Raw genomic sequence first — 17,744 nt, 5'->3', positions numbered from 1 at the left:
ATAGAAATCCATCTGTCTCCAAATTTGGGAATGTACACTTTTGTTCCGCTGTCAGGTCTTGTCAAACTAGATTTCCTCTCTGGTTATGTCTGTCTACCAGCTCATGTTTAATTGTTTCACTGCGATTGTTCCCTGGTAGTCAGGACAACACAGAAGGTTAATAGCAGTGTCTTAATGACGAGTTCAAGTCTGTTTAAACCTTGATTTCCCCCATGTGACAGCGTACCGCCTCTGCACCATTCCTAACATCACACACAATAATCATCTGTGGGGCATCAGCGGAACGTGGACACCCACGCAGGGACAAGAAATAGAAGACATTCGAGACAGGCAGAGAGAAAGGGTATACAACAAGGGGATATTATTTATGCAGAGAGCTTAGGAATTGCATTAGGCCATGACTATAAAAGCAGAATGTATTATTCATCTTCGTCCAATACCTTGTTAAACATTGTCCTGGTTGCCCATGCATGGCTTTAGACCAGTAGGGAGGCGCAGGGAGGTGGTGGTTGATGAGCTCTGTGTGTCTTATAACTCGTTCTTTGTATTGCAGTTTTTTTTGCTGATCTTTTCCTTTTTGAGGAAGGCTGCATGGGACTATGGCCGTCTGGCTCTATTGATGGAGAATGACAGGTACAGTAAAGCCTTTCACCACAGCTTCTTCATACTCACTGTATTTTAAGTCTGGTTTAGAAGTAGAGGCAACACTCAAGATGGAGAAATCCGTATCGAAAGCATAATTCATGACTGATTGACACTGTGCTACTTGAGATTGGCTCCCCCTCCTGAGAAGAAATGGTACTGCCCAGTCATTCTCATACTCATGAAATACTTTGTTTTCCTGTCTCTCTTGCTTTGATGGAGCTCGTGTTACACTATTACATTGCTTTAATATAACTATGCCTAACAAAATATAAACGCAACATGCAACAATTTAAAAGAAGAGTTATAGTTCATATAAGGAAATCAGTCAATTTAAATAAAGTAGTTAGGCCCTAATCTATTGATTTCACATGACTGGGAATACAGATATGCATCTGTTGGTCACAGATCCCTTTTTTAAAAAAGAAGGTAGGGGCGTGGAGAAGAAAACCGGTTAGTATCTGGTGTGTGTACCACTTGCCTCATGCAGCGTGACACATCTCTTTCGCATAGAGTTGATCAGGCTTTTGATTGTGGGCTGTGGAATGTTGTCCCACTCCTCTTCAATTTCTGTGTGAAGTTGCTGGATATTGGCAGGAACTGGAACACGCTGTAGTACGTCTATCCAGAGCATCCCAAACATGCTCAATGGGTCACATGTCTGGTGAGTATGCAGGCCATGGAAGAACCGGGACATTTTCAGCTTCCAGGAATTGTGGACAGATCCTTGCGACATAGGGCCGTGCATTATAATGCTGAAATATGAGGTGATGGCGACGGATGAATGGCTCGACAACAGGCCTCAGGATCTCGTCACGGTGTCTCTGTGCATTGAAATTGCCATTGATAAAATACAATTGTTCGTTGTCCGTAGCTTATGCATGGCCATACCATAATCCCACCGCCACCATGGGGCACTCTCTTCACAATGTTGACATCAGCAAACCACCCACCACACAACACCATACATGTGGTCAGCAGTTGTGAGGCCGGTTGGATGTACTGACAAATTCTCTAAAACGGCTTATGGTAGAGAAATGTATATTATCTGGCAACAGGTCTGGTGGGCATGCCAATTGCACACGCCCTCAAACCATGAGACGTCTGTGGCATTGTGTTGTGTGACAACTGCACACTTTAGAGTGGCCTTTTATTGTCCCCAGGACAAGGTGCACCTGTGTAATGATCATGCTGTTTGCCAAGATAATCCATCCACCTGACAGGTGTGGCATATCAAGAAGCTGATTAAACGGTATGATCATGTAAACACATTTGTGCACAAAATTCGAGCGAAATAAGCTTTTTGTGCATATGAAACATTTCTGGGGTCTTTTATGTCAGCTTTTGAAACATGGGACACACTTTACATACTATTTTTATTCAGTATTGTATACATGCATACAATTTAATCACTTTTTACACTATCACAATCTGTGAGTACAATTTATATATATTTTTTCAAGCCTTGATACCATAATATGCAGAAGGCAATAATGGCACACTCATAGTAGCTCTGATTTTCCTGAATCTTAGGACCTCGTTAGCTTTTAAAGTGACGTGAGGTCCAGTCAGTCCTCTGTGTGGGTCTGCAGAGTGAGGCTCTGCAACAGCTTACTTCTGCCTGACCTGGAGCCACTCCGGTGTGAGTGTGGGGTTGATTTAGTTCTGCCTGACCAGCAGCGGCTCTCTGCCACCCCGGGCAGTGACATCTGTTTGTTCTGCGGAGCGGGCGGCCATCGCGCTAATTCAATTATTACGCTTAAAGTGGCACGCTGTAGAGCTGTCAGCAACGTCAACTTGAAAGAAACATCACCAAACTCAATCATCACAATGCTTCATTGGATTCCAGGAACACTGTCCATCCCTCCCATCATTGATATGATCTCAGATTGACTGGAGTTCTAAGGGGAGGACAGCGTCCTGCATGGAATAGCTATTAGACCCAGACAACACAATTAGCACTCATGCTGTCTGCAGGCTCTGTGTCTGATCGTCTGTTGGAAAGAGAGGATATTAACTTCCCACAGTCACTCATTGCAAAATGGGTTCACGGTTGCTATATCATTTTAGGATGCTGTCCAGGCCACTAAAAATCATTCTTCCAAGAATGTGTTTAACGGCTGTAGTCTCATATTGTGCAGTCTTGTTGCTCGTGCAGTATAGCGTCTTCCTTCTTGTGATGTGATCTATGTGATGAGCTTCCTTCCTTCCTATTATGTAGGAAGAGACACGTGCACCATAATGATAATCCTGGTATGTCTTCTGTTGCTCAGCCTCACGTCCCTGTTCTACGGAGAGCAGAGTGAGAAGGAGAAGTCCCCGTCAGAGTCCAGCCCGTCAGACTCCGACACCAAGGACTTGGTAAGTCCAACTTTATTATGGATCCAAGTCCAGACAGTAGGATAGGTCTGGAGGTATAGCTGATAAAGGGTGACACTGTTTGAGTGTGATTCCACTTTTTTTGTGACCCTGATCAAAGCACTTTTCCTTAATTGAGTTGATGAAACATCCAGCTGCACAAACAAAAACCAAAAAATTAAGAAAAGGCAGATTATTTAGAGAATGACTTTTATATATATATATATATATATACCTACCTACCTACCTACCTACCTACCTGCGTGACTCGGTAAGAACACCACCATCGATGTAACACACTATGTTTATGATGGAGTCTTCTCCCAGAGTTTGACAGCAGTGAAGTGGTTTAGGCCTCAGACTAGATCTATTTAAACCCCATCACTCTCTCAGCGTGTAGGCCTTAATGTTATGCAAATGACATGCACCGCGGGCCAGGCGTGCTTGGCACTGCCTACCACATTTGTGGTATCGATTTTGTATTTGATAAATGATCCACTGAATGTTTTATGTCTTTCCTCCTTTAGGGCTTCTGCTCTTGGCTTACAACACTTTACCATATGAAGTAAGTGTAAACCAGTGGCCCGTTTAACCCTTTACCTGTCCTCACTTCTATCATTTTTATTGCCCTTCTCTTCAATGTTGTCATCCCATTAAGCAGCGAAAAGCAAATGACTGTGTGCTCATGGGATTGTTTGTGCCCTGGTTTACCATAGAGTATTTGCACTTGCTTGAGTCTGACTCCACTCAATGGATTTAGATCTGTATTATTATGGTGGAGTTTGGGTTCTTCTGGATGCTGTTTTTAGCTCTCGTGTTAGTGGCTGACTGTAATACCTCACCCTGGGAAAGTGCTAACCCACCCTGAAAGCTCTCTGTGTGGCCTGGCCTGCCTGCCATGGAACCAGCAGGCAACTCTTGTTTCTTTTCTTTTATGAGACAAGTGGTTTTTCTGACCCTCCAGGAGTGCAGTGAGGTATGAGGAGCAGGCCCCACAATATCACTACCACGGAGCACCAGACTCTGTCTCCCCATAGAAGAGAAGGATTCTGCTCTTCCCACTACATTCCTATTACACCCATGTGTCTAGTACATGCTGTTTCCCTTCTCAACTGCACACTGCTGCTTTGTAACTCTGTGCTTAGTCTCCTTAGTTTGAATCCTGCCACCCTGGAAAGATCCTCTCTTCCCTTTCCAGTTTCAGAACCTCTCTCTCTGTGTTGCGTCTCCAGGGATGATGAGATCAGGAGTAAGTGTGGTGTCGATGCTACGACCTACCTGTCCTTCCAGCGCCACATCATCCTGCTCATGACTGTGGTCTGCCTGCTGTCTTTGGCCATCATCCTGCCTGTCAACTTTTCCGGAAACCTCCTAGGTAATTTAGAAGGATGCCTTGGCCCATGTTGGGAGACCCAAGGATATCCTAGATGCCAGGGGAGGTAGAGGGACACCTCGCTGGGAGAGACCAGGCCACACATGCATATGCAAACACATACAGGGGTGGGCTAGCATGCATGCACACACACCAGTTATAAACACAAATGGACAAAGTCTGCCCAGGGATATCTTAAATGTAGGCCACACACACCACAGATCCAAACACAGACAGAGTGAAATGACACACTGTGGAAGTGAAATGATAGGCTACAATGACTTTGTTCATGATCATGAGCGGGTTTGCAAAATGCTATCATATCATGCAATGATACCATTTATAAAATGGTCAGATATATTTGTAATACAGACTAGCGCAAAACTAAGTGATTTTGCTAATTTTCTGGTAAATGAAAGTAGAGGTGCACCCCCTATCTTTATTTGCTCCATAGCTCAGGCGGCTCGAGGCTGTTTGGCTCATCTCAGTCACCAAGAGGAAGAATATAGCAGTTGTTTATGATTTAATAAGCAATGCCATGCTACTGGACGGTAACATTCAAATTAAACCCAGCCCTGAAACAAAACGTAGAATGAAAATCATTTCTATGTCATAGGAATTTGCACGAGATGGGCAGTTCAGATTTGTCACTTCAAGCCCAGATATATCATACTTTGTGCAACCCCATTGGAAAAAGTGGATTTCTAGTGGTGTGGGTGTTTACTTTATAAAAGTAACTGTTACACACACAACTGTCGTATGTTGTCTTTTCTATAGGGGATAATCCTGAAAATTTTGGAAGAACGACTGTGGCTAATCTTCCTGCGAAGTAGGTCAAAGGGCTATGGCTTCTCTTTTTGCGGAGGATTCATAATAATTCAGGAAATGTTCAAGAATATCTTGAGACCATCATGGTTATCCAACAGTCATGTGGAAACCTTTTCTTTCCTCTTAGGGACAGCTTCCTGTGGCTCCACAGTATCTTTGCTCTGCTCTACTTCATCATCACAGTGCTGTGTATGGCCCACCACTCCTCACGCCTGGAGTACAGAGAGGACGAGAAGGTGTGTGTGACTGCTCCTCAAACCTAGCCAAATGTATAATGATTACAGCATGGTCAGGTTACTGTCTCTGAAAACTGAAAGAGACACCGTTTGGTGTCTGTCATTTTATTGTTACCATCTTGTCAGGTGGCCAGGACTCTCATGATCACCTGCATCCCCAGAGAGATCTCAGACCCAGGCCTCATCACCAAACACTTCCAGTAATCTTAAATGTTTACTTCCCACTTTCCTTACTCTTTCAAGATACAGCTGATACTAATACACCTGGTGTGGATAGGTGGTTTAACTCTGTTCCCTCTTCGATCCACTCTAGTGAGGCCTACCCCAGCTGTACTGTCATCGACCTCCGCTTCTGCTTCAACGTACACAAACTGATGAGGCTGGACTCTGAGAGGTACAGTAACTATGACAATATGGAGAAATTAGTTACCTTTTTTTGTGGTTTTGTGCAGATTTTAGTTGTTGTGTTTCAGACGGAAGGCGATGAAAGGAAGGCTGTATTTTGCCACTATGTCCCAGAAGGAGGGGAAGATCATGATTAAGACCCACCCCTGTTCTACCATCTTCTGCTGTGACGTGTGTGGCTTTGAGCAGGTGCATTTGTAACAGAAATATTACAGTGAATCTTGGTCATAGTAATTATGTTGCATTGATTGCATTTTGCCACTGGATGGCACTAAAAAACTAAACTAGATTTGAGTAGCAACGGGATTCCTCGTCTGTCTGAATTGAAATACAATAAGGGATACAACAAGACTTGATTAATAATACCGGTATGTAGCTAATCTATATTTTCAACTCTTTGCAGGTGGATGCAGAGCAGTACTACAGTGAGTTAGAGGAGAAACTGACTGATGAGTTTAATGCAGAGAAGCATCGCATCTCGCTCATGAGGCTGGGCATAGCCTTTGTGACCTTTCGGGATGAAAGGATGACTGATGTGTGAGTAAACTATGACCCCTGACCTCTGAGTGACCATGGTAATGCACTGTACTGCAGTTTCCTGCAGTGCATGCCTGGAGTGCCAAATTATATGTTTTACTTTCCCATTACAGGGTTTGATTGAATATGTTCATGAGTGTGTGTCTGCCTGTTTTGTGTGATGACTTTGTGTCTGTGTGTTGTTTATCTCCGCAGTATTGTCAAGGACTATAGCCGGGTCCGTTGCCGTCAGAAACCCCAGCAGTCAAGCATCACCACGGTAGTTCAGTCTCACAGGTGGGGTGTAGACTACGCCCCGGCACCAAGTGACATCATCTGGTGAGTGAGTGAGGGAGGTTATCTAAAGCAGATAATGACTAGAAACTCCCTCCCATTGATAACTTAACCAAACTATTTAGTAGCTTTATCTTACCTGATAGGTGAGTTAAAATATACCGTACGGGATTTGAAACTGACGCATGTTAACGAGCATTGCCCTGCATTTTTATATTTATATTTGTCATTTAGAAGACACTATTATCCAGAGCGACTTAGTTAGTGCGTTAGCAATTAGTATTACAGTCAGTAGCAAAGAGAGACAACGGCGTATCCCAGTCATAGTAAGCTATTTTTTCCCTCAATAAGTAGCTATCAGTAAGGTCAGCGCTAGTAACAGGCTTCCAAAGACGTTTGCACAGATTGAGCTCACCGTTTGACGGCTCAAGCATACTGTAAATCACCTTTGAAAATCAATTGCAGTGCGCAGGTCGTTAATCTGTGTTACTTTACTTACTCTTACAAGAGGGACATTCAACAATTTAACCAATTAGATGGATTTTAGAATGATAGTTGTGTGGGATGTCTTAGAACGTGTTTTAAAGTCCATTCGAGATATAAAATGAAGTGATAACCATCAGCCCCTATGAGGTCACATACAGTTGAAGTCAGAAGTTTACATACACTTAGGTTGGAGTCATTAAAACTCATTTTTCAACCACTCCACAAATTTCTTGTTAACAAACTATAGTTTTGGCAAGTCGATTAGGACATATACTTGGTGCATGACACAAGTGATTTTTCCAACAAATGTTTACAAACAGATCATTTCACTTATAATTCACTGTATCACAATTCCAGTGGGTCAGAAGTTTACATACACTAAGTTGACTGTGCCTTCAAACAGCATGGAAAATTCCAGAAAATGATGTCATGGCTTTAGAAGCTTCTGTTAGGCTAATTTACATAATTTGAGTCAATTGGAGGTGTGGATGTATTTCAAGGCCTACCTTCAAACTCAGTGCCTCTTTGCGTGACATCATGGGAAAATCTAAAGAAATCAGCCAAGACCTCAGAAAAACAAATTGGTGACCTCCACAAGTTTGGTTCATCCTTGGGAGCAATTTCCAAACGCCTGAAGGTACCACGTTCATCTGTACAAACAATAGTATGGAAGTATAACTACCATGGGACCACGCAGCCGTCATACCGCTCAGGAAGGAGACGCGTTCTGTCTTCTAGAGATAACATACTTTGGTGCAAAAAGTGCAAATCAATCCCAGAACAACATCAAAGGACCTTGTGAAGATGCTGGAGGAAACTATCTATATCCACAGTAAAACGAGTCCTATATCGACATAACCTTCTAAGGTCTTCGAAAGCCAAGTTAACAAACAGATTACCGACCATTTCGAATCCCACCGTACCTTCTCCGCTTTGCAATCTGGTTTCAGAGCTGGTCATGGGTGCATCTCAGCCACGCTCAAGGTCCTAAATGATATCATAACCGTCGTCAATAAGGGACATTACTGTGCAGCCGTGCCAAGGCTTTCGACTCTGTCAATCACCACATTCTTATTGGCAGACTCAACAGCCTTGGTTTCTCAAATGATTGCCTTGCCTGGTTTACCAACTACTTTTCTGATAGAGTTCAGTGTGTCAAATCGGAGGGCCTGTTGTCCGGACCTCTGGCAGTCTCTATGGGGGTGCCACAGGGTTCAATTCTTGGGCCGATTCTCTTCTCTGTATACATCAATGATGTCGCTCTTGCTGCTGGTGATTCTCTGGTCCACCTCTACGCAGACGACACCATTCTGTATACTTCTGGCCCTTCGTTGGACACTGTGTTAACAAACCTCCAGACGAGCTTCAATGCCATACAATTCTCCTTCCGTGGCTTCCAACTGCTCTTAAATGCAAGTAAAACTAAATGCATGCTATTCAACCGATCACTGCCTGCACCTGCCCGCCCGTCCAGCGTCAATACTCTGGACGGCTCTGACTTAGAATATGTGGATAACTACAAATACCTAGGTGTCTGGTTAGACTGTAAACTCTCCTTCCAGACTCACATTAAGCATCTCCAATCCAAAATTAAATCTAGACTCGGCTTCCTATTTCGCAACAGAGCATCCTTCACTCATGCTGCCAAACATACCCTCGTAAAACTGACCATCCTACCGATCCTCGACTTCGGCGATGTCATTTACTAAACAGCCTCCAACACTCTACTCAGCAAATTGGATGCATGCAGTCTATCACAGTGCCATCCGTTTTGTCACCAAAGCCCCATATACTACCTACCACTGCAACCTGTACGCTCTCGTTGGCTGGCCCTCGCTTCACTCTCGTCGCCAAACCCAATGGCTTCAGGTCATCTACAAGTCTCTGCTAGGTAAAGCCCCGCCTTATCTCAGCTCACTGGTCACCATAGCAGCACCCACTCGTAGCACGCACTCCAGCAGGTATATCTCACTGGTCACTCCCAAAGCCAATTCATCCTTTGGCCGCCTTTCCTTCCAGTTCTCTGCTGCCAATGACTGGAACGAACTGCAAAAATCTCTGAAGCTGGAGACTCCTATCTCCCTCACTAGCTTTAAGCACCAGCTGTCAGAGCAGCTCACAGATCACTGCACCTGTACATAGCCAATCTGTAAACAGCCCATCCAACTACCTCATCCCCATACTGTATTTATCTTGCTCCTTTGCACTCCAGTATCTCTACTTGCACATCTACCATTCCAGTGTTTAATTGCTATATTGTAATTACTTTGCCACCATGGCCTATTTATTGCCTTAACTCCCTTACTTCATTTGCACTCACTGTATATAGACTTTTTGTTTTCTTTTTTTTCTTCTGTATTATTAACTGTATGTTTTGTTTATTCCATGTGTAACTCTCTGCTGTTGTATATGTGGAACTGCTATGCTTTATCTTGGCCAGGTCGCAGTTGCAAATGATAACTTGTTCTCAACTAGCCTACCTGGTTAAATAAAGGTGAAATTAAAAAAACCTGAAAGGCCGCTCAGCAAGGAAGAAGCCACTGCTCCAAAACCGCCACAAAAAAAGCCAGACTACGGCTTGCAACTGCACACTGCTGCTACTCTCCTTTATTTACTGCTGCTACTCTCCTTTACAAATGTCCTCTGGTCTGATGAAACAAAAATAGAAATGTTTGGCCTTAATGACCATCGTTATGTTTGGAGGAAAAAGGGGGAGGCTTGCAAGCCGAAGAACACCATTCCAACCGTGAAGCACGGTGGTGGCAGCATCATGTTGTGGGGGTGCTTTGCTGCAGGAGGGACTGGTGCACTTCACTTCACAAAATAGATGGCATCATGAGGGAGGAAAATTATATGGTTATATTGAAGCAACATCTCAAGACATCAGTCAGGAAGTTAAAGCTTGGTCGCAAATGGGTCTTCTAAATGGACAATGACACCAGCATACTTCCAAAGTTATGGCAAAATGGCTTAAGGACAACAAAGTCAAGGTGTTGGAGTGGCCATCACAAAGCCCAGACCTCAATCCTATAGAACATTTGTGGGCAGAACTGAAAAAGTGTGTGCGAGCAAGGAGGCCTACAAACCTGACTGTTACACCAGCTCTGTCAGGAGGAATTGGCCAAAATTCACCCAACTTATTGTGGGAAGCTTGTTACCCACAACGTTTGACCCAATTTAAACAATTTAAAGGCAATGCTACCAAATACTAATTGAGTTTATGTGAACTTCTGACCCACTGGGAATGTGATGAAAGAAATAAAAGCTGAAATAAATCACTCTACTATTATTCTGACATTTCACATTCTTAAAATGAAGTGGTGATCCTAACTGACCTAAGACAATTTTTACTAGGATTAAATGTCAGGAATTGTGAAAAAGTAAGTTTAAATGTATTTGACTAAGGTGTATGTAAACTTCCGACTTCAACTGTATGTATGGGGGGATTAGCCAATGAGACAGCCCTGCCAAGCGGTGCTCACTGTGCTTCATGCCGCATTGGCTGTTTGTGCGGAGGGAGTGCTCCCTAGTGGTGTCACAGGCTGTGGGGTCGACCAGTGATTGACTGACTAACTGACTGTGTTTTCCTTCATTAAAACGGAGCACTCGAGTGTGCTGTATCCAACCTGTTATCCACTCCAGTGTGGTGTTTGTTATTCCCTCCCACGTTAAGGGTTGTTTTTGTTGTATTTATACTTTGTGGATATAAACAGTAGTACAGATTAGCAGAGACATGACGTGGAGAGGTCTGTCATGTCAGCCGTCCATCAGGATAGATCAGTGACCTCCATGTTTTTACCTTTGTGTCTACAGGGAGAACCTCTCAGTGTGTGGCTCCCGCTGGTGGCTCCGCTGCGTCCTGCTCAACATCCTCCTCTTCCTCATCCTCTTCTTCCTCACCACTCCCGCCATCATCGTCAACACCATGGACAAGTTCAACGTCACCCGGCCTGTGGACAGCCTGAGAGTCAGTTAATTCCTGAATTACAGTGCTTGAATGGTCCTAATGGGGTGGTTTTGCTGTACAAAAGCAAATAAACTCAGTATTTCCAGAATGACATGTATAGCATGAGGAACTCATGAGGTTTTGGTTTCTCCCCATAGAGCCCGATCATCACTCAGTTCTTCCCTACTCTCTTGCTCTGGGCGTTCTCTGTCCTGCTGCCCTTCATAGTCTATTACTCAGCCTTCTTCGAGTGTCACTGGACCAGGTAGAGTATTGCACTGCTGCAGGCCCGAGCAGATACTGCTCAACCCAAGGCCCACTTCTCTCCCTGAAAAGACAAAACACTTTATTCATCTTCCTCAGACCCTCTTCATGTGTTTTTTGTCTGTCTTCTCGACACAATTACACACCTCTCACTGTTTTTCTTGTTCTCCCTCTGTCGCTCTCTCTGTCTCACTGTATGTGTGCTCTGTTTGCCTGCATTACTTCTCTAGTCAGGTTGTCATAGCGATTTTCTGTGGAGATAATGACATGCAAAGTGGTCACGATGCACTGAGGAGCAGAATAGATCTGCATCCGGAGGAGACAACCTCACACTGCACCTATGAGCACCGTCTCTTTACATAACCACCCCCACCACCCACCCATATATTGTGAAGGACTTAATTCAAATCAAATGTTTACTGTTATTGTGAAAGGTGCTGCTCGTGGTAATGAGCCCACTAAGTTGTTTGCATTTGAAATGGAATCATTATTTATGTGAGATGTTGCTTTTTGAATGTCGTGTGTGTGATTGTGTTTGCGTGAGCTTCTGTCGTTAGTGTTCTGTCTCCTGAAATGATTTCATATTCTAACATGTACTAAGTGTCCAAAACATGTGCTTTGTAACTGCATGTCCTCTGTTGTGATGTGGTCCATGTTGTGGTCTCCTTTAGATCCAGTGAGAACCAGATCACCATGCACAAGTGCTTTGTGCTGCTGGTGTTCATGGTGATCATCCTGCCCTCGCTGGGTCTCTCCAGGTATGGATATAGGAACATGCATGTAACAGACCACTTATCGCTCACTGCTATGATCATTACAGAGATTGCGTATGATCCTGTGCTTCTGCTCTAATGTACTTGTGCTTCTTTCCTCTCTTTTTGCCCTAGTCTGGATCTGTTCTTCAGGTGGCTGTTTGATGTCAACTTCCTGGAAGACAAGGATGTTAAATTGGAGTAAGTCTAATTGTCCAGCCCTCTACTGCTATGGTACCATCTGCTTAGCTAGCTCTGACAGAACTACCATGGCAAACACACTTCTAAGATATGTCTCCTCTGTGTACAGGTGTGTGTTCCTGCCTGATAACGGCGCGTTCTTCGTGAACTACGTGATCACGTCCAGCCTGATCGGCACGGCCATGGAGCTGCTGCGTATCCCAGCTCTGATGGTGTATGCTCTGCGTCTCTGTTTGGCCAAGCCCGGGGCCGAGCGCATCCACGTCAAACGGGTGACAGGAGCAGTATTTGACTGTATTATTTGTGTGCATCTTTGATTTGTCAAATAACCATTTTTTTTATATATATTTTTTTTTATCTCCAGAGCCAGGCCTATGAGTTCCAGTTTGGTCTGGAGTACGCCTGGACCATGTGCATCTATGCTGTTAGCATGACTTACAGTATCACCTGTCCCATCATCATGCCCTTTGGTGAGTGCGTGTGTGTAGGCTAAAGAAGCACGTTTGTCTTTGCTTCTCACCTCCTTCCTGTGTGTGTGTGTGTGTGTGTGTGTGTGTGTGTGTCTGCTTCCTGTGTGTGTGCTCAGTGGGAGCCTCTCTCCTGCTACTGTAACCTTGGTGACCTCTGCTCCCAGCCTGGTGCAGACTGAAGTGTATGTGCTGTAGTTCCAGACGCTCAGGCACAGCGAGTTGTGAGCCAGACGCCCACTCCACTTCTGTCTCTGCCCAGAGCCGCTACTCTCCTTTATTTACCGCTGCTACTCTCCTTTATTTACCGCTGCTACTCTCCTTTATTTACCGCTGCTACTCTCCTTTATTTACCGCTGCTACTCTCCTTTATTTACCGCTGCTACTCTCCTTTATTTACCGCTGCTACTCTCCTTTATTTACCGCTGCTACTCTCCTTTATTTACCGCTGCTACTCTCCTTTATTTACCGCTGCTACTCTCCTTTATTTACCGCTGCTACTCTCCTTTATTTACCGCTGCTACTCTCCTTTATTTACCGCTGCTACTCTCCTTTATTTACCGCTGCTACTCTCCTTTATTTACCGCTGCTACTCTCCTTTATTTACCGCTGCTACTCTCCTTTATTTACCGCTGCTACTCTCTTTTATTTACCGCTGCTCCTTCCTTTATTTACCGCTGCTCCTCTCTTTTATTTACCGCTGCTCTCCTTTATTTACCGCTGCTCTCCTTTATTTACCGCTGCTACTCTCCTTTATTTACCGCTGCTACTCTCCTTTATTTACCGCTGCCGCTGCTCTCCTTTATTTACTGCTGCCGCTGCTCTCCTTTATTTACTGCTGCCGCTGCTCTCCTTTATTTACTGCTGCCGCTGCTCTCCTTTATTTACTGCTGCCGCTGCTCTCCTTTATTTACCGCTGCTCTCCTTTATTTACCGCTGCTCTCCTTTATTTACCGCTGCTCTCCTTTATTTACTGCTGCCGCTGCTCTCCTTTATTTACTGCTGCCGCTGCTCTCCTTTATTTACTGCTACTCTCCATGCCTTGACACCTGCCTTCCACATTGTACCAGGCCTGGGCTCTGCTGCATGCTGTCTTTAACCTGTTATTCACTTTGTAGCCCAGAGTTGGGGTCAATTCCATCTAAATTCTTGTAAATTCCGAAGTCAGCCGACAGGAATGGGAGTTTAATTGACCTCAACTGTGCTTTAGACTGAAGTTAGCGTTTTACAATAGGTGATTGGCTGCGTATGTCCTCATCAGTCAGCTCTGTGTATGTCTGTCTCTCAGGGCTGCTCTACCTGATCCTGAAACACATGGTGGACCGTTACAACATCTACTATGCCTACGTGCCCACCAACCTCAACCAGCGCATCCACACTGCAGCCATCAGCCAGGTCATCGTGGCGCCCATCCTCTGCATGTTCTGGCTCCTGTTCTTCTCTGTGCTCAGGCTGGGTACTTCCTGGTTCCTGTTACCATAGCCTATCAAACAGACCGATACATGTGGGTTACCCACTGTTAGTCAGACATAACTTAGTGGCTGCTAGAGTCGTCATATATGGTGATGTGGCCTTGATTGTGGTTCTTCTCTTGTGCTCCAGGCCCAATGCATCCCATCACCCTCTTCACCTTTGTGTCGCTGGTCTCCTGCCTTGTCTTCTCCCTCTTTGGCCTATGCCTTAGGAAACAGCCTGACAAGTCATCAAGCTACCAGGTCAGCGATAGTATGAACAATGGGACATAGTGCTGTACTGGTGTTAGGGCTAGCAGAGCCGTAGTTTTTGACAAACTATATGTAATGTAATTTATTAAGCCTAAGTACCTCGACCATGGGCTATGTCTTTATGAGATGTGGTATTTAAGCATCTGCTGTGGCAGTGCAGCTATGCTCTTGAGATAAATCCCTATAATTTCACAGTGAGTTATTATTATTATTATTATTGACCCCTCCCCCCTCGTTGGGTGTAGAGCACTGGCCCTCAATGGCTTAATTATCACTGTCCCAATGTGTTTCAGATGTTTGACCAGATGTCTGCTGACCAGCCAGCAGAAGGTGCCTTCGCTGATGCAGAGAGAAGCTCCACCCCCTCCACCACCCCCTCCAATGTACCTGCCTTTCTTCATTCACACCGCTCTCAATCCCTGTACAATAAGCGCATAACTATGTATGAGTCATTTCAGTTTTAGGTATTAGTCACTTCTTTCTCTGTGTCTCTCCCCTCAGCTGTTTGTGGCATCTGTGTTGCTGGAGCCGGAGCTAGGCCTGACCCCCATGCCCTCCCCTGCTCACCAGAGCTACGGGACCATGGCCAGCTCCCAGGACCGGGAGGAGCAAGAGGAGGAGGAAGACCAGGTTGAGACTGTCGAGACAGAGCTCCAGGACCCTCCAAACCCCTGTTACTCCAGCCCCCTCATGGACAGCCCAGTGGGCTACCAGTGACTCACCCCCCTTCCCTAACCTCCATACCTTCTCCTATTTATAAGAGAGAAAGATGTGTTTTTTTTTTAAAGCCTTGTTTTACCCTCTTCCACATCCAAGCCCCTCTGACTGGACCATGTGTGTGAGGGACCCTTTTGGATTTTGTCTTTGGAGGTTGTTTGGAACCAAAGGCTGAAATAGGTTCTTCCCCAGCCCAGTGGCGGGGATGTGGGGGCTTCATCTTAAAGCTGTCATCATAAATAAACAATACGGAGGATACTTCAAACAAAAGGTCATCTGTAGTTTTCTGACTACTTCATGTCTCCCTTTTTTCCTCTCTATAAGTGAATGAACTTTACCATACTGTATGTGACCTGACTGGGAGTGACTGTGTAGCGAAGAAGGACACTATCTTTGTGTGCCACTGGGAAAGGAGTAGGGATGAATTTCACCAGTTCAGGGGGTTTTAACCCAATGACCCTACTAGACAGAGTGGTCTTGGCTCTGGGGGACCTGGCTCTGGTGTGGTAGAGCTCTGCGAGGCAGGGTAGCGGGTCGGGATCGAGCCATCTGCAGTGAGAGAACAGGACAGACGGAGGGAAGGCAGAGTGGAACTCCGAGCTCTAACACCCTATGGAGGAGAAGGTGCAACGGGTCTGATACTATTGCATTTATTGTCAAGGTTCTTGTTTTTGCCCTTCTGTACTGTCAGTTGTATGGGATATTATTGTGCTGAGGGGCGGGCTGTGTGTATTGTTTAATAACAATTTATGTATAGTGCCATCCCTTTTATTGTTTATCAATGACTGTTATTATGAAGAGAACATAGTTGTGTTCAGTTGGAGGAAATGGGGAAAAAAAGATTTCAGAACAGAAAACAAAAAGGAGTACTCTTATTGGACAAGTTCAGGTAGAACCAGAACATTATCTCCAATTTACTTGGGTTTTAAAACGTTGTGCGTAAAGGTCCGGCCGCAAAAATAGTCTTGAAAAGATACTAGTAGTACCCTATTGCATCATGGTTTCAGTAGTCCAAACCAGTCGCCCGCTCCACTGCATGTTGCGAACGTACACATTGTTATACTCCATGTCCACCCATCAAACTGAAGACTCGGCTGATCTCACTGTTTGACTCAGTCATACAGTAACCATTGCTAGTTTTGTATTGCGAGTGTTTTGCTGCTCGAGGGAGAGGTTTCCATGCCAAACTGAATGGAAACTGATTGATTGTGGTTTGTAATTGTGTTCTCTTGCTGTGCCTTGAAGAAAAACTCACTATGTTGCATGGACTGAACTGAAGAGCAGGGAAAAGCGGGAGACAGACTCAAAACAAACACGCATACTGTATGTACACATTCTGGCCATAGTTCTATTCAACGCAATGGATAGCTATTATCCTAGTCCCTACTTTGTGTGAGCAGCCATCTTCCTATGTATTGTGTGTCATACAGTTCCTTCAACCAATAGACAAGCAGCAGACCTGGGTTCAATACATTACATGCATGTAAGTATTTAGTAAAAGTCTTATTTTCTGTGTTTGAGTATTTTCTAATGTAGCAGAATTTAACTACATATATTTGAAGTATTAGAAAGTATTTTCTTTGTTAGTTTCCTCTAAATATCGTACTATTTTCAAATGCTTATTTCCAAATACATTTATTTCAACAACAAAAAATGTAAACCTACAGGACAAGGTTCGAATGCATGGAGTATTTAAATGCACTTGTCTGTGTATTTAAGGATTTTCAAGTACATGCCAATACTTCCAAATACATTATAATATTGAACTACTTATTTTCAAGGAAAACACATCAACATACTTGCTTCAAAATGTCTTTGAAAGTAATTGAAATGGTATTTGAACCCAGGTCTGACGAGCAGTGTGCTCCACAGACCACTGAGCTAATGATGTTGACTCATGTGCAGACTGTATTTGCTAGTCTGATGGGGTTTTTCAATGGAAGCATTTGGATTGTGGCTTAAGGTGCCTTGTTGTCGGTGTCTTTGCCGTTTCTAACTGCTGTATTCTGTGATCATATATTCATGCTCTTTGTAGATGATATAATGGGATTCGAAAGATGATTCTGTCTTTTCCCTTCCTATGATTTGATGATTACCTGTAGTTACAGTACCCGTCAAGTTTGGACACACCTACTCATTCAAGAGTTTTTCTTTGTTTTTATTATTTTCTACATTGTAGAATAATAGTGAAGACATAAAAACTATGAAATAACACATGGAATCATGTAGTAACCATAAGTGTTAAACAAATTCTTCAAAGTAGCCACCCTTTGCCTTGATGACAGCTTTGCACAATCTTGGCATTCTCTCAACCAGCTTCATGAGGAATGCTTTTCCAACAGTCTTGAAGGAATTCCCATATATGCAGAGCACTTGTTGGCTGCTTTTCCTTCACTCTGTGGTCCAACTCATCCCAAACCATCTCAATTGGGTTGAGGTCTGGTGATTGTGGAGGCCAGGTCATCTGATGCAGAACTCCATCACTCCTTCAAATAGACCTTACACAAACTGGAGGTGTGTTGGGTCATTGTCTTGT

At 44.2% G+C, this 17,744-nt stretch overlaps 1 protein-coding gene across 8 annotated transcripts in view; it reads left to right on the top strand.

Moving 5' to 3' along the window:
• The window catches only part of LOC106611026 (calcium permeable stress-gated cation channel 1), an 85,246-nt gene extending 67,837 nt beyond the window's left edge, over nucleotides 1-17,409 (top strand). For 6 of the 8 annotated variants that reach the window (XM_014210829.2, XM_014210828.2, XM_014210830.2 and 3 more), the window contains 21 exons: nucleotides 554-633; nucleotides 2,916-3,003; nucleotides 3,528-3,565; nucleotides 4,233-4,375; nucleotides 5,150-5,201; nucleotides 5,328-5,436; nucleotides 5,563-5,636; nucleotides 5,750-5,830; nucleotides 5,910-6,030; nucleotides 6,245-6,378; nucleotides 6,574-6,696; nucleotides 10,951-11,104; nucleotides 11,242-11,348; nucleotides 12,019-12,105; nucleotides 12,235-12,300; nucleotides 12,410-12,572; nucleotides 12,665-12,770; nucleotides 14,056-14,223; nucleotides 14,370-14,482; nucleotides 14,785-14,874; nucleotides 14,993-17,409. In XM_014210829.2, the coding sequence (XP_014066304.1) occupies nucleotides 554-633; nucleotides 2,916-3,003; nucleotides 3,528-3,565; nucleotides 4,233-4,375; nucleotides 5,150-5,201; nucleotides 5,328-5,436; nucleotides 5,563-5,636; nucleotides 5,750-5,830; nucleotides 5,910-6,030; nucleotides 6,245-6,378; nucleotides 6,574-6,696; nucleotides 10,951-11,104; nucleotides 11,242-11,348; nucleotides 12,019-12,105; nucleotides 12,235-12,300; nucleotides 12,410-12,572; nucleotides 12,665-12,770; nucleotides 14,056-14,223; nucleotides 14,370-14,482; nucleotides 14,785-14,874; nucleotides 14,993-15,208 (2,313 nt within the window). In that variant the 3' untranslated portion in view covers nucleotides 15,209-17,409. Of the gene's footprint in view, nucleotides 1-553; nucleotides 634-2,915; nucleotides 3,004-3,527; nucleotides 3,566-4,232; nucleotides 4,376-5,149; nucleotides 5,202-5,327; nucleotides 5,437-5,562; nucleotides 5,637-5,749; nucleotides 5,831-5,909; nucleotides 6,031-6,244; nucleotides 6,379-6,573; nucleotides 6,697-10,950; nucleotides 11,105-11,241; nucleotides 11,349-12,018; nucleotides 12,106-12,234; nucleotides 12,301-12,409; nucleotides 12,573-12,664; nucleotides 12,771-14,055; nucleotides 14,272-14,369; nucleotides 14,483-14,784; nucleotides 14,875-14,992 lie in introns of those variants that run through there. The other 2 variants (XM_014210834.2, XR_006770963.1) reach the window with 2 other exon arrangements.
• The last annotated feature ends 335 nt before the right edge of the window (nucleotides 17,410-17,744 follow it).

Source organism: Salmo salar, chromosome ssa09 (genome assembly GCF_905237065.1).
Source record: "Salmo salar chromosome ssa09, Ssal_v3.1, whole genome shotgun sequence".
Taxonomy (NCBI): Eukaryota; Metazoa; Chordata; class Actinopteri; order Salmoniformes; family Salmonidae; genus Salmo; species Salmo salar.
The sequence above is the reverse complement of the archived record's forward strand: the minus strand, read 5'-3'. Positions and strand labels throughout refer to the sequence as shown.